Below are 17,521 nucleotides of genomic sequence, written 5' to 3'. Positions count from 1 at the left end.
GATAGAACTTAAAATTAACTAAATACATTGTATAAAAATAACAAATATTCGTAACACTCCCACCCGGTACAGTTCTATGCAAAAGAGAAACTGTACCACTTATTTTTCATCATCTTTTTAGTCTCCATTTATTGGTATTACTGCTAATTTTATAACAGGACGTTCATATATTCCATTTTTTGTTTGAACTATTGCTCGTCGCACTTGCCCATCAGATGATTTTTTAACTTCAATTACCTTACCCTTTGGCCAATTGCATCTTGGCAAATCTTTATCACATATAATTACAATATCGCCCTGTTTAACTGGTACAACTTGTTTATGCCATTTTGCCCGAAATAGTAGTTCAGGTATGTATTCAGAAATAAAGCGTCGCCAACATTTATTTGCAAATTGCTCTCTGTACAAATAATCAAATTTAAATACTTTAACATCTTCGTTTAAAAATCCAATTGGTTTATCTCCGTTTGAAGATCCAATTAGAAAATGATTTGGGGTTAGAGATTCAGATTCTTCAGATTCTATTGGAAGATAAGTAAGTGGTCTTGAGTTTACTATGTTTTCTGCAGCTATGAGACAACTATAAAGTAATTGGTCAGTAGGGTTCCTGCTTGGTAAAGCATCATATAACGAAATTTTAACCGCTTTCACTAGGCGCTCCCAGGCCCCACCCATATGTGGGGAAAGGGGTGCGTTGAAGTGAAATTTTAGCTCTGGGCTAATCAGTGAATTGGCTATTAATTTACTGTCAACCTTTTGCAGTTCTTCTCTTAATACTCGTTCAGCTGCAATGAAATTCGTACCTCGATCACATTATATATGCCTTGGTCGTCCTCTTCTGTTAATAAAATTTGTCAAACATAGTATAACCACAACTGTCCACATCTAGTTTGTAAGCTACTTCGAGATGGACTGCTCTAGTCGTGAGACACGTAAATAAAGCTCCCCATCTTTTCTCCGTCCGTCTTCCAACAGTTACAGTTATTGGACCAAAATAATCCATGCCAGTATGTGTAAACGGAGCAGTAAATGTTGCAAGTCTACATGGCGGTAGAGGTGACATTTCTGGTGGTTTTGGCTTAGCAAATTTGACCTTGCAATTTTGACAATTGGTCCTAATCTTTTTAACTAGTTGTCTGAGTTTTGGTATATAAAATTTTTGTCTTATCTCATTTACTACAATTTCATGATTTCTATGGTGATATCTTTTGTGATAGTCTTCAATAATTAGTAAAGTTAAACGACTTCCTCTTGGTAAAATTATTGGCCTTTTTGTTTCTGAAATAACATCTCTAGCTTCATCTAATCTTCCTCTTATACGAAGTAAACCATCTTCATCCAGATATGACGATAATTTATATAAACTGTTTGATTTATTAACTGTTTTCTGTAAGCTACCAGAATTATTAGTTTTTAATTGTTTTATTTCATTTTTGAAATATTCACATTGAGTTTGCTTTATTAAAATATTTCTAGCACCTAAAAGTTCTTCCGAAGTTAATATTCCTTTAGGCTCTTCAGATTTCATCAATTTTGCATAAACAATTCTTAAAAATCGAAACATATATGCAGTTGCTCTTAAAATTCTATTAAATTGACTGAATCTTTCAAAATCTATTAAACGTGGACTATTAAATTTTACTTCATGAGTGGTTAAAATTTCATCAGCTTTTTCCTTTTTAAGGGTGGTGTCTGGAGGCCAACCGTTTTCTAATTGATACAGAAAATCAGGACCTTTAAACCAACACCTGGTGTTTTTCAAATTGGGACGTTTTGTCCATTTAGTAGCTTCGTCGGCTATGTTATTCTTAGTAGGTACATATCTCCAATGTGATATCATTGAGTTTTGTTGAATTTCGGCCACTCTGTAAGCAACATACTTTGGTAATTTTCTTGGGTCTTCATTTCTTAACCAGCTTAAAACTGTTGAAGAATCTGTCCAATAAACAATGTTGTGCACAGTTATGGAAAGATGTTGATAAAGGCTTTTAGCAAACCTTGAACCCATTACCGCACCATTAAGTTCCAATCGAGGAATAGTTTGTGGTTTTAATGGTGCTACATGTGTTTTCGCTCCAATTAAAGTACACTCTATGACATCTTTTTTCATTATTCTTAGATATGCCACACAAGCACTTGCGTGTTCGCTGGCATCTACAAAAATGTGCATTTGCGTATTGGTATCCTTCCAGTTTTCGAGTTTATTAAGAAAATATCTTGGAATTAAAACTTTCTCTATTTCTGGAAGCTGTTTTAACCAAACAAGCCATTTTTGAAACTGTTCATTGGTTATTGGTTGATCCCAAGAAATGTTACTCCTCCATATTTCCTGTAAAAGAATCTTCACATAAATCAAAAAGTTTGCTAACAAACCTAAAGGGTCATATACAGACATTAAGATTTGTAAAATTTCTCGCTTTGTTGGCTTTCTTAATCCACTTAAAACATCTTTGTTTCCTTTATTACATTTTAAATTGAAAATAAAATTATCTCCCTTTAAATCCCACCACATTCCTAGAACCTTTTCCATGCTCTTATTGTTTCCTATATCTAGGTTGACTTCCTCGTTATTTCCGTGGGTGGTGTTCATGATTTTTATTAATTTTTCAGAGTTTGATCTCCAGTTTCTTATTTCAAAATTTCCGCTGGCGTGAATTAAGGCAATTTCTTTTGCTAATTGGATGGCTTCATCCTCAGTGTCTGTTGATTCTAAGAGATCATCGACATAATGATTCTTTACTATGGAATCAACAGCGCTAGGATATTCTACGCTAAATTTCTTCGCATTAGTGTTTTTAACAAACTGTGCACAACTAGGTGAGCAAGTAGCCCCGAAGGTCATCACAGTCATGACATAAACTTCCAAAGGATTATCAGAGCTACCATTGCGCCACAAGAATCGTTGTGCATTTTGATCTTCTTCTATTATACCTACACGAAAAAACATTTCCTTGATGTGTCCAGAAAAGCCAATCTTTCTTTCATGAAATCGTAGGAGGACGCCTAATAAAGAAGCAAGTTGGTCATCTCCTTTTAATAACATAGAATTTAAGGATATTCCCTGTACGGTTGCTGCTGCATCCCAAACTAATCTGAATTTGTCAGGTTTATTAGGATTAAAGGCCGGAAATATGGGAAGATACCATGTTTTTTCTTGATGCTCTAAGAGTTCTTGTTCTGACAGTTTTCTAATATATTTCTTTTCTAGAAAATCTTGAATTTGTTGATTAATTTTGGTACCTAGTTTTGGAGTTTTCTTAATTTTTCTCTCTATACACTCCAGTCTTTGAATAGCCATGGGTTTACTATTAGGGAGTTTCAAGTTGTCGTATTTCCAGAGTAATCCAATTTTATATTGGTTACCAATTTGAACCAGGGTACTTTCTTGTATATGAATAGCCCTATCTAATTCTTTGGAAACAGACGGTTTAATATTTTGAACTCCGAGGCTTTCAACTGAAAAGAAATCTTTTACAGTATTGAAGAGTTCTTGGTTAGTAATGCTTTCAGAACTACATTCGCAAATGTGGTATGAGTAGTTTAATTCCACATCGTTATTTGAAAACATTGCAAAAATGGTCCAACCTAACCTGGACTTTGCAGCTATCGGTTGAAGTTCTAGACCTTCCTTCACTCGAAGTGGTAACGCCAAGTCCCAGTTATCTAAGCCTATCAAGATCTGAGGAACAGCGTTCTTATATGATTTGAAAGGCAAGTTTTTTAGATAGGGAAAGCTTTCTTTAATTGCCTTTGCATCGAGAGTTTGTTTTGGAAGGCCTAATTTTCTTACCGTTCTGGCTGGTCGGTGTTCAAATTCTTTGGCCCCATTATAATCACCAGCAATAGAAAAAAAATACTTTTTCTGACGCATCTTCTAAGCGTTGTTGATTTCCTGTCCATTTTAAGCAAAGTTGTTCTGGGTTTCCCATTATATTTAGCTTTTTAGCAATACTTTCTTCTAACAAAGTAACGGAAGACCTTTCATCTAGAAAGGCAAATGTAGTGACCTCCCTACTTCCATTTCTTAAAACAACGGGAAGTATTCGAAAGCGTGTTCCTTGATGTGCATTACTTTCTTCATCTGCAGATAAGAGGTGTGATTCTACTGTTTGCATACCGCTTTCCTTTTTGATAAGCTTTGTACTTTTATTGGATACTTGTTCTGAAAATTCATGAAGAAGAGGATGATGCTTCTTTTGGCATTCTTCTTTGTTGCATTTTACAGGATACTTACAGGGAAATCTGTGTTTCTTTAAGCAAAGCCTACATAAATTTAAGGCTTTAACAGCCTCCCATCTTTGAGATAATGAATATCTCTGAAATTCTGAACAACCTGCAATCTTTTTACAATCTCTCTGATTACACAGTTTACAATTATGTGTTTCACTGGAGGCATTTGGTTCATGTATATTAGCATGCACATTATTATTAAATTGCCTTTTTTTATTACTTTGGTCATTAAGGGCTAGTGTAGGTAGAGCAGAACAAACATTTGTTGCCAGATTATACAACCAATCAGCAAGTTCCCTTAATCCCTGAAAATTTTGAAAAGCACTGCGATATATCGCCCAATTAACTTCCAATTAAAGTTTTTCCGGTTTAGGAGGTGGTAATCTACGAATAGAATTTATATGAGCTTCAATAATTTGCTCTGGTCTTCCAAAAAGAATTTTTAATGTAGCTATAATTTGGGGCACACATTGAGGTAATATTAAAAAACTTGAAACACTGACTCTTGCTAGACCTTTTAAACATTTTTGTAATCTTAATATATTCTCATGATTATCTACTTGGCATAGCTCAGTAGATCTTTCAAAACTACTAATAAAAACGGGCCAGTCATATGGATTACCATTAAAAATAGGGAGATCTCCAGGATCCCTTCTTTTATATAATATACCTGAACTTTTATCATTATAAGTTGGCAGAGGCTTACCAAGTGTTGGTGTTAAAGGGGCAATATTGTCGATAACGGGCTTATCTATATTTAGAGAAAGGAATTTATTGACCAAAGGGTTAGTTTCAATTATTTCTTCTTCATCGATGTCTTGACTAGCATTCGAGCACTCATCTTCTTCTATAATTCTCCTAGACTCCTTGGTTAACTCTCGTTCTTGACGTAATAGTTCTCGTTCTTCCTGCAGAAGTTGAAGCTTCATTTTTGTTTTGCTGCTTGTTAATGAGGAGCTTTTTAAGGAGGTTGCAGAACAAGATTTCTTGATTTTGGAACCTTGTGGGTGAGACTTCTTAGTGGCTGCGTCTATACAAAGAGGGCACTTTCAGCTGTCATCACCAATTACTTCGGAATCATCCTGTACATTTACGCATTCAAAACAGCACCATTTTTTACATTCTGTACATTCTACCATCCGTTCTTCACGATATGGTTTGCCGCACACAGGACATAGATCAATTTTGGTTCGTCCAACAACTGATGGACCCATATTCGTAGATCTTGTAAGATTGTGTGATTCAGCAATCGCGTGTGATGAATAGAATTTGAGCTTGTTGGGAATTTATCTTTATTGTACAGCTTATTTATCTTTAATTTATCTTTATAAAATTAACAATATAAAAAATTAATTAATTCCCATTACTTACTGTTCTCTTGCTGTCTGCTAAAATTATTTAAATTTTTCCTTAATCGGTGACACGTTTATTTTCTGACGTTTTTATTCTATTTGACATAGTCTATAGAACAGTAGCAACGAGAAATTTTGGGTAACATGATAGAACTTAAAATTAACTAAATACATTGTATAAAAATAACAAATATTCGTAACAATCTGTATATAATATAATTTTAATACATCACAATTCACATACTTAATTTTACTATTTTTTTATAATAATTCCCGTAGAACGGGGTGACTTTGTTAATTTTTTCCGTATTTTCTAGAGTAACTTTTGAATGGGTCATCCCAAAAATGTAAAAATGTGGAAAAGTCACCATTGGGATGCATTTTATGTTTATTTAATTTAAATTGATAGTATATTATGTTTTCAAATTGAGGATTTTTTCAAAAAAATATATAAAAAAGTGTATATCCCATTGATGTTGGGTCACTTTGATACCCAATTTTGAAATAGCTTAGCCGATGTATAAAAGCTGTAGTAATATCAATGTCAACCCATTCTTTAATCGATCAAGCCAACTTTTAGATATTTCAAGTTTAATTTGGGGGGTGACTTTGATAGCTGTTACAGACACAATAATTAGTATGTAATAAATGATTCTAGAAGTAGCTAATACTTTATTGAGGTAAAAAACATTTTAGCAAATTAGTAAAACAATATAAAATAGTAAAAAAAGTCAAAAGAATATATTATGAAAGGCAAACAAAAGTTATTTTTCTTTAACATCAACCCTGTCAGGAAATATGCATTTCGTTGCTGTTTCATTTGTTTCAACCGATGGGGTCTTCAGAATTGCTAAGATATCAGCGAAAGGAGCATTAAAAACGTCGGTCTCCACAACTTTAAAATGTTTATGGGTTTTATCCAGTGATTTAAGTCCAATGAGTTCGTATCCGTCAAATGGTAATTTCTCTTGTATCCTTCCGGCATATACGTAATTTATACATTTTCGTTTACCTGAGATAATTTTTACAAGCACATAAGTTCCAACATTCAATTCAGCAGAAGATGGTTTTGTATTCATCTCATCTTCATATGATTGGTTCTCCACAGAATCTTCATTTTCGCTTTCACTGGTATAGCTGTTTAATTCGCTATCGGAGGAGCTGTCATCCGCCGTTACATGTCGACTTACACTTTTACCAGGTTGGATATAAGTTTTTTTTACTTCGACGTTTAGTAATTTCTATCTCGGACTTCTTATTTATCAAATAGTATGTGAGGCTGTCATTAATCAGAGGTTCTACATAATCAACATCATGGTTGATTGGTGCAACTTTACTCAAGACGTTATTTGGATCGAAAGGAACCATGCCACAAGCCTCGAACACATTATTCAAAACTCTCTTAATTGCACTTTCTTCACAGTCTCCACGTTTGTGCTCAGTTTTTGCAATTGTCTGATCCATTAATTACAAGCATTTTTTTAATAACGACGGAAATTAATCTTTAGGTACACCAGTAATCTTTGGGTGTCGCAATTTAAATTCCGTCAAAATCTTTCGCTAAGAAAGTTTCATGGGTTTAAAAAAGGATACATCCAAAGGCTGGCATATTATGTGTGTTGAATGACTGGGAAGGCACGCAAATTCAATATTGTGCAATTCACACAGTTGTAATACATGATCTGAAAAGTGAGACGTCAAGTTGTCACCGATCATAACTTTTTTACCTTCCAGACGTCTTGCATGTGGTAATAATATAGTCTCAAACCAGTCTGTAAAACAAGTTACCTCCATCCACCCATTTTTTGTTTGGTTATATCTAGCTCCTCTTGCGCAACATCCACTACTACAAGGAGAGCCCTGTGGACCCCCTAATGTCCACGCATCCCACATATGTTCGCTGCGATATATTATATAAGGAGGGAGTAGTTATCATTATGATTTTACTATGATTGGTGATTTGCTCTGGGTATTTGGTCCCTTTCTATATAGCAATCTTCTTTTCCCCGGATCATTACTAACGTTGGTTTCATCGTAATTAAAAAAGTGAGATGGAGGGCAATTTGAGAGAGTTGTTCTTAAATTATTGAAATATGATTCTATCGTTTCTTTTGTGGCACCTGCCCGAGCTCTAGTAATGTTAGACGCAAGTCGTTCAGAGATTTGCTGACTATGCCTCTCTAAAAAATGGGTTACCCAGTCGTTACCAGGACCGTTTTTAAATTTAGAAATAATTCTTCCAGTTCTTTCTAAATAACTCTTAGTGAAAAGTTGTACATCTAACGTCCATAATGGAAATCCCCAATCAGCACATTTGATAATGCAGGACACGATTGATTTTTCCTCCAGCGCCGACAACGCAGTTTGGCACCCTGGTTTCTTCCCATGCTTCCCTTTGTATTTATTATATAAAGTTTCATACGGAATTTGAATCTTTCTGAAGCGGCTTCAACAGACAAGTTTCCGTTTACTATTTGAAGCAGAGCATGTTCAAGAGTTTCGTCAGAGAATATCTTGTAGCTTCTTGATCCCAACTTTCGTTTATAAACTCGCGGCATTTTGGCTCTTCATATAGATAATGATGAAAACCTGAAATTAATTCACGGTTTGAAGTTTCATTAAGAAAACTATAAAAAGAAATAAAATATCAAAGTCATCCCGAAAAATGTATCAAAGTGACCTCGGACAAGAAATCATGTAATTTCATGAAGTAGTCACGGAAATAACTTAGGTTAAATATTTTAAAATATTGACAGATAAACATAAATTAAGGCAACATACACAAAATTACCTGAAATTGTATGGTGAGAGCTGTATGTTTAAATTTAGTTACACAGTCTAAAATCTTCAAATTAAAACAAAAACTTCAATAGTGCATTTATAAGAGTGTACTTTTGATATTCGCCACAAACGCCTTCCGCTACAGTTAATCAACATGTGCACTGAAATTAAGTTCAGACAACCACCATAACGGATGAAACATTTGGGTTGCATACTCTCTTGAAACAAAATATTTATGTTCTATCAAAGTCACCCCATTCTACGGTATACAAAAGTTTATAACAATTAATTTGTTTAAAATATATTTTTAATGTTTTTTAGCCAAGAAAAGAAATTGTGAAAATAATAAGCATAATTCAAGAAAAATTATCACGTATAGATTTGATTTTCAAATAAAAATGAATTTTTTTGTAAAATTTAGTTTTAAAAGATATTATTTATAACTATGATACAGAAATATTTAAGTTAGGTACCTATCATTTCATAGCCTTTTGTGCTAATAATAATAAGAGAAAATTAAAATTTTGCAAAATAAATATTTATTTTAAATTAAGAAATTTCTAAATAAAATAAATCCAAATATTTACATATTATTGTAAATATTGGCTACCACATCTGTTTCCACTGCTACCCCAGAAATCAGTTTTTCAATCTGAAGAAAATTTAAAAACTACTTTTACAACAAAACGAATGAAAACGGAATGAACGGCTTGGCTCTCATGAAAATTCACTATGGAATAGAAATTGATGCTAATGAAGTAGTGTATATATTTAAAAACACACAGAAGATTAATTACGTGCCTATATATAATACAACGTTATTTTTTTATTTAGCATATACTGTCCCACTGCTCGAAAAAGGACTCCCCCAATTCCTTCCAGGGCCTTTTTTTTCTGTTTATTTTTTACATATTTTTCATCATTTTTTAATATTTTTCTTATGCATATGAGGGTTATTTTGTGTAATATATAGAAAATAAACTAACTTCAATTGCATGTTACTGAGTTATATATACTGTAAGGCGAGGTGACATAATTCCGAACCAGAATTTTTTTTTTTTTAACTTTTCTATCTTATTAAAAACTTATTTTTTTGATGATGAATTCAAAAAAAAAGTACGGCTTGCCCCCGAACTGGACAAAATTGCACCTATATATGTTTAAAATATATTGAAATCCAGTGATGAATTGCAGACCCACCGTCTCAACCCCCAATTAGGAGGACCAAGTAATTTTTATTCAATGTTTTCTTTCTCTAGTCTTTGACGATCCAACGCCAAACTGCAAGGCAGCATGTTCGCCAGTATCTTAGGCAGGCACCCTTACAGGTCGCTATCATCCGGGACAGATGAACTCTTTATTGGAGCTATTACTCCTCTATTCCTCCCCGTTCCTCATATCTTGATCATGAGACCCCAGACAAATAACTTAGAAATGACTATCTAAAACTAGAATATATTATTCATTGAATATTTCTACCCTACCCGTATTTCTCACCTTCGTAGACTATGAAAACGCATTTGATAGTATCGAGATGTGGGCCATAGAACAAGCTATTAATTCCATTTCGGGTGTTGTTCTCGCCTATCGCGGGAGGTCAAAGACTTAAGAAGCAAGCTGCAAATTCTTCTTACACGACCTTCTGATATCCCATAAATCGAAGTAAAAGCCTTTTTACAGACCTTTTCGTTCTTCTTTAGATTTGGAACATGATAGGTGAATTAAAATTCTTTCAACACTGCTCCTTCTTTTCGGGCACGGTGTTTCTGAACAGGCACCTTTTCGATATTTTGCTGCAAGAATATATCTTGCTCATTTTTGGTGGAAAAGTTGTTTAGTGTGTCAACACAAAAAGCCAGTTCTTTTTCAGAAAATTTTTGGAAACGTTTTGCTCTGCATCTAAAAAAAAAAGAAAATAATTTAAAGTTTTAAGGAATGGTAAAATTTCTAGCACACTAGAACATAAAATAAGTTTGTAGCTAATAAATTCCTATACAGTGGTATTAAACCTCTTATTAATATTACAAAAATCGCCGATTTTTATCCTTGGAACAAATGTTCATTGAACTGACACTAAGTTTATATTTTTAAAATTTGCAAAACAAGAACCTTAACGACAATATTACATTACTGTAGTTTATTTATTGCGGAAAAATATGGTTTTATTAATGAAATATTAAACTATGTTATGAAAACTATAAAAATTTGCCCATTGCTGATACAAACGGTAATAAACAAACCTCTGTAAACCTATATAACAGCATAAATTATTACTTACTTGCATTTAGGTCCTGTAGCTCTAGCAATTACAATATTTCCTTTATAGTTAGTGTGTTGTAAACCTTTAACTTTGGCATTACATACGTAACATTCCTTATGTATTTATCTGGATTGAATTTTTTTCTTTTTTAAGGGTAAATATTCATGTACACTATCGTCAGGTGAAGTAGGCATATTATTTCTTTGTTTAAATAACAAAAAACCAATAAATTTAAATTAATCGTTGTAAAGCACTTAACCTCACAACACAATACATTAATGGAAACTGAAATAAAAACATGGTAACATAAACGACTCAACAATCATACGATCTCGGCTACCAACCAAATTCTTAGAAATTATGTTTACAAATTCACAGCAAAAACTGCATACGTCCTGCACTCGCGTTGTTTTTGCACAGACCTTCAACTTCAGTTGCAAAGTATTTCGACAGATTATGTACGGACTGGTGTCGTTTTTGCACACAACGTGAGTTTATCTTAGAGGAGTCTATTCCGCACAAAAAGTTAGTTTCTGAAAATTGTGGACTTATGCACTTTTTGAAATGACCGATTCAAATGTTATCCCCATTAAGAGAGGAGTTCGACAAGGTGATGTAATATCTTCAAAGCTGTTTCATCTAGTTCTAGAAAATGTCTTCAAATCTACAACATATGGCATCAATGTTAAAGCATCAACAAATTAAACCACCTCTGATTCGCACATTCAAGGAATTTCAAACTATGGTGGAGGAACTCGTAGACAGCTCCCAATACGTCGGCCTAAAATTAAATATGACAAACACAAAAACAATGACAAAAATAATGACAAGTACAGACTACCCCAGAAGTATAACTATAAATGGTAATAAGACAGAATATGTCCAAGAATATACCTACCTAGGCCAAATTCCGAAACATGACAAAAAAACCAAAGTGCAGAAATCACTAGAAGAGCAAGAGTGGCATGGACAGGATTTAGAACCCAGTCGGATACTTAAAGACACGCAAAATAGGTACCTTACTATTTGAGGAGCAAAGTATTCAACCAGTGCATTCTTCTTATTGTGACATATGGATGCCAAACTTGGACCCCAACCAAAGCAAATATGAATAAACTAACAGAAAGGCTACTGGAAAGGACAATGATAGGTATACGACTGTCAGATAGAAAGAGGAAAGACCGAGTAAGATCAAAAATCGAAATTGCCAAACACACATGGAGTTTCGCAAACCACATTCCTAGACAAAAAGACCAACGGTGGAACACCACAAGAGAACATTGGAGACCTTACGGGCAAGGTAGACGGCCAAGAGGAAGACCACAGAACAGATAGGTAGATGACATCAAAAAAATAGCCGGAACAAATTGGAAGTATGTTACTCAGGATAGAGATCTATGGAAGGAATTGCGAGAATCCTATGTCCAAAAATGGATGATAGAAGGCTAAGGCGAAAAAGAAGACCATTCTTCGCCTTCTTTGATCCATTGACAGGAACATTTTTATACTGTAATTACAACAATACGTACAATCAAAACAAATACGCAAAATAGACAGAAACATCGAAAGACAAGAATATTTTGATAATTTTCATAAGTTTGAAGAAGTTTAATAATACTTATTATTTATTTCCAATACAATATTGGTAAAAAGCAATTTAAAATAATTTAAAAATATCTGTTGTACATGTACTTGTTTATCATCAATGCATATAAGTACTTTTGGACAACCTATATAATTCAAATTTTGAACTGCCAGTGATATGACTTTCTTGCGTTTGATCCGACGAAAATAAACTCATATTACACCATCCAACCATCCATCCATCAAAACAAATTCTGTTGCTACCAACACTTGAAGGTCAAGTGATGAAAACGATAAGGCTTGAAATATAAAATATTACATAGAACAAAAAAAAATAATAAACATCAAAACTAATACTTGTGACGTACGATATGTCTCTTTATCTCGTTAGTACAAGACGATATAGGAGGGTATATAAGAGTTGCCGAGCTCCCGGCTCAAGCAGTTTTGCATAATTTTTGAACGATTTGTGTGAAAAGTTTATTTTATTATTTATATCGTAAACATGACTACAGTTTTTAACGGTCACGAGAACTTCATGACGAATGGAGCCGTTAAAGTAGAGAAGAATGGCACAAACGTAGAAAATGGAGAAAAAGGAATGTAAGGAAACTATTTTTCTTTTGCTTAGATTTAGTTTTATACAAATTTTGAGATTATAAATGATGTAAAGTAATCTTGTAATTTCATAATTTGAAAATATTTTCGTTACTGTTTGTTGTTTAATTTAATAGTTTATATGTATTTTGCTGAAAAAATATACTTTAAACTGTGATTACTTACTGTTGCTTTTGGGTTTTGCAATACATTGCTAATCTGTAGACTATTTGGCCTCTTATTGAATACTAACATCTTGAGCCAGAAGCATATTTCATATACTCAATTATGAGTTTTTGATCTGATGCCGTCTAATAATTTTAATATTTTTACCCTTATGGTCATTATATTGTATATATTTATATATTTAACACCCCTAAAGGGGCTGCTTTTAAAGCTCCCTACAGTACCTTTCTCTTGATTTATTTAGTTTCTTATTTATTGTCTTAATTATTTTTCGTCGAGGTTTTCTGTCTCTTGTTTTTTATTTTCATTTTTGACAGCCGTATTCAGGTTCTTTGTCACTGCTTGTAGCTATGTGGATTTCTTTTTCATTGTAATCTTACCTTCTTTTAACACTTGGTGTGAATTCTGATATTGACAATATTGCTATTGTTGATGCGGCTCTCCATATATATCATAGTCATATTGGTCCTTGTTCCTTTATTTTCATGGCTCTTAGGCTTTGTCTAAGTTGCTTTTAATTTATTTTTATGGGTCTTAATATAGCTCTTAATATATTTCTTTATAATATTCTAAGGTCTTCCTGTCCAATAACAATCAAATTAATGTAATATCACATTAGCTAATTTTTACCTTCTTGAACACTTAAATATTTTAAAATTAAATTATATTAAACATGTTGCAATACGCTTAAAGTTCTTTTTTGTGGTATTTAGTCAATTTGTAGTTGTCAATGACGCCTATAAACATACAAGTTCAATGTTAAGGACAAGAATATGGAGATGAGTAACCTAAACAGTAATTTTACCCCAGTCAAAGAAGAAAGAAAGCTGAAAAAATCTTAGACAGATATTTGAAGGTTTTAAAAGGTATATGAGGGGTAGCTGATGAAAAATCCATGAAGACGTACAGTTGATTTTCTTTTGTTTTGTTTTTAAACAATCTTAAAAACTGAAAAACGTAGTCTTTTGCGTATAAAAAGTTTTTTATAGATTCTAGGGAAATAAGTTTCAAATAAAAGTTGTAGATCATAAAAAGTTTTTTATTTCTCGAGTTTCCAAATTAAAATATATAAACAATTGATCGAGATAATTTTAAAAAACACTCATTTTTGTAGTAATTTCTTTTATGATCTATAACTTCTATTTACACCATTTTTCTCTAAAATGTGTAAGAAACTTTTTATATGCAAAAACTATATTTTGTCACTTTATCATTTGATGATTGTTTAATAAAAAAATAAAGTGAAATTACCTGTACGTCTTCACATAATTGTCATCAGCTATCCCTCATATACCGTTTACAACCTTTAAATACCTGTAATATTTCTTCGGCTTTTTTTTTTCTTGACTGGAGTAGACCAGTCTAATGTGAAAAACTGGGAAAAAATCACTGATTTCACGTAAAAATCTTATACAGATATTTGTAGGTTCTAAAAGGTATATGAAGGGTAGCTGATAAGAAATTCGTGAAGATGTACAACCGGTTTTGCTTAGTTTTTTTTTTGTTAAAAACTTAAAAAGTGAAAAAATATTTTGCCTATAAAACGTTTTTAATACGTTTGAGAATAAAATGGTTCCAATAAAAGGTGTAGATCATAAAAAGTTTTGAAAGTATTTAAATTAAAATACATAAACAATTGACGGAGATAATTGCAAAAAAAAATTATTTTTGGAGTAATTTATAAAAGTTAATAACTTGTTTTTTTCCATTACGTCGTGTAATATAGCTAAAATGAACTTATTGTAATTAATAAGTTATTAAAGTGTGCTAAATATCAACCAGATAGTAATTATATAAGATATAAAATTATAATAGTAAGATAACCATAGATTTAGTTTTCGCGTATATTAAAAAAACTTCAACGTTTTATTAAATTTTTTATTTAAAAACAGTTCGAAAAAGAGCTGACTGTTTAGCTTATAAACATTTGTAATAACTTTGATATTGTTTATGACACACGCTTATATGTAGGCTCAATGAAAATCTGGTGAAAAAATACACTTTTAAAAAAAAATAGAACCTTCTATGACCAATGGGAACCAAGATAGCATTTTATTCTTAAAGTTATAATTCAATTGTTTATTAAGATTAAGAGCTGAAATTTGAGGGGATTCTAAATGAAGATCTAAGTTTTCCGATCCAACTTATAGGTGGTACATACAGTAAAGAAGTAAAAAGTTATAACGTGTCAAAATGATGGTGCCCGTAAAATATCGCCACGGAAAAGTGGAGCGGAGAACTATCCGAGCTCCGTTTTTTGTAGATTAGAACTTCAAATTGAAACACGCTGGCAAAATTTGCAATATCTTGGCTTTTACGGCACGTAGAACTTTCATTTTTTTTAACTGAGGTAGTTCAACAAAATAATGAGAATTGTGCTACTTTCGACTCTCGGAAAATTGTAGAAAAATAAATTAATTAAATTTTTCCATAAAAAAGTTATTGAATTTTAATATTATTTCGTAAAAAATATTTAAATTTTATTGATACGTGTATATTATTTATATCAATATATAATTATTATTAAAAATTATTAAAATACATTTAATTCTTTTATTTCATTTTATAGTTTTTTCATTCAACAAAATAACTCATTTATTATAAATTGCATTTAATGAAGATAAGTAACTAATAAGTTTAAATAATATTTTTGTAGTTATACCCCACTTTTCGGTGGCGGTATTTTACGAGTACCATAATTTTAACGGGTTATAACTTTTTACTCCTTCTCGGTATATACCATCTATACAATGGATAATAAAATTGTGATCTTCATTTATAATTTATTCAATCTTCAGCTCTTAATCTTATTAATAAACAATGGAAATATGAAAATATAGAAGGTTTTGTTTTTTTTAGCAGCTTTGTACGGAGCCTACTTACAAGCATGTGTCATAAAAAATGTTAAAGTTATATTAATTGTTTATAAGCTAAAAAGTCAGTCAGTCAAACTGTTTATTAAAAACAAATATAATAAAATTTTGCAGTTTTTTTAGTACACCTTAACAAAATGAACCCTCAACAGCTGTTTAAATAATCGCTATCCGAGATAAACAAATTGAATAACTTATAAAAATATTTGGCCGATGTATTTGAAATTTAGCACACTTTAATAACTTATTATCTGCCACAATTTTAAGTAATTATATTACAGGTCATTATGCAAAAAAAAACAAAGTTATTAGCATTTATAAATTACTGCAAAATTAAGCGTTTTTTCAATTATCTTGTTGAATTGTTTATGTATTTTAATTTAGTAACTCTAAAATTAAAGACCTTTTTAAGATCTACAATTTACAAACTGCATAAGAAACGTTTTATAGGCAAAAAACAATGTTTTTCGCTTTTTAAGATCGTTTAAAATAAAAACAAAGGAAAATCAGCTGTATGTCTTCACGGAATTTTCATTAGTTACCCCTCATATACTTTTTAGAACCTTCAAATATCTGTACGTGAAAAAGATTTTTACGTGAAATCAATGATTTTTCCGAGATTTTTTTTTAATGACCTTGGCATAGCCAATTGACCAGACTATTTTGTAATTTGTATTCACAGAACAACAATCAGAGTTCGAGTTAGTACTAAATGTAAGTTAAAAGTAAATTAAAGAATTGATTTTTTTTTTATTTTTATTTTTATTAATATATTTTTTTTATTTTTATTTTTATTTATTATTTTTTTTTATTTCCTTATATTACTTTTTGATATTGTATGTAATATGTATATATATTTTTTATTTTGTTTTGGTCATCTTTTATAAATATTTGTTTTACATATTTTTTTTTATTATTTATTTTTTTTTCATTTTTTTTTTTTAATTTTTTCGTATTAAAAGGTTTATTACATGATTGGTGTGTTCGCAAATTGCTTACAAGTTCATCTTAATTCTATGGTTAGTACATTACATTGTTTAAAGTTTATATTTACAATTTCTTATTAACTGATAAATACAATTAAAGATTTCTACGTTTCCAGAGAAAATTAATTCATTTATGTGAAATGGGAAACAGACATTTAGTTTTCGTAAGTTTTCATAAAAACATGTAATATTTCCTTGTTGGTTTACACATTCTAATAGAATATGTGTTAAATCTCCATATTTACCACAAGTACAGTTTGGAGTGTCTGCTAGATTCATTTTGTACATTCTTGAAGGTGTTAGAGCATGATTTGACCTTAGCCTATTAATAGTTTTAATAAAACTTCTGTTGGACTCTGAATGAAACCACCTTTTTTTAAGAAGTGTGGGTTGCCAATATTTAAAGGATGACTGTCTTTCGGATTCCGTATAATTGGCTTGCCATTTTAATTTGAGCCGATGTTTACTACATACATCTATATCTGACACCGGTAGAATATTGTTTCTTCGGTTGATAATGCTTCTTTTGCCAAAGCATCTGCTATTATATTACCCTTTATCCCAGAATGGCCTTTGATCCATGCGATAATAACTTCTCCTCCGAGCTTTGAAACCTCGTAGTACAATTTTAAAATCTCTATATCAAGATGAGTCAATTGCTTGGATTTGTTT

The 17,521-nt window shown here is 31.7% G+C and overlaps 1 protein-coding gene across 4 annotated transcripts in view; it reads left to right on the top strand.

Moving 5' to 3' along the window:
• Nucleotides 1–17,521, top strand: part of LOC140452468 (purine nucleoside phosphorylase-like) — a 95,713-nt gene that overhangs the window by 39,305 nt on the left and 38,887 nt on the right. Inside the window, exon 1 of one of the 4 annotated variants that reach the window (XM_072546749.1) lies at nucleotides 12,634–12,810. The exons of 2 other annotated variants lie outside the window; for them this stretch is intronic. In XM_072546749.1, the coding sequence (XP_072402850.1) occupies nucleotides 12,713–12,810 (98 nt within the window). In that variant the 5' untranslated portion in view covers nucleotides 12,634–12,712. Of the gene's footprint in view, nucleotides 1–12,633; nucleotides 12,811–17,521 lie in introns of those variants that run through there. One more of the 4 variants, XM_072546750.1, reaches the window with a different exon arrangement.

The sequence above is a fragment of the Diabrotica undecimpunctata genome, chromosome 10, assembly GCF_040954645.1.
Source record: "Diabrotica undecimpunctata isolate CICGRU chromosome 10, icDiaUnde3, whole genome shotgun sequence".
Classification (NCBI taxonomy): Eukaryota; Metazoa; Arthropoda; class Insecta; order Coleoptera; family Chrysomelidae; genus Diabrotica; species Diabrotica undecimpunctata.
The sequence above is the reverse complement of the archived record's forward strand: the minus strand, read 5'-3'. Positions and strand labels throughout refer to the sequence as shown.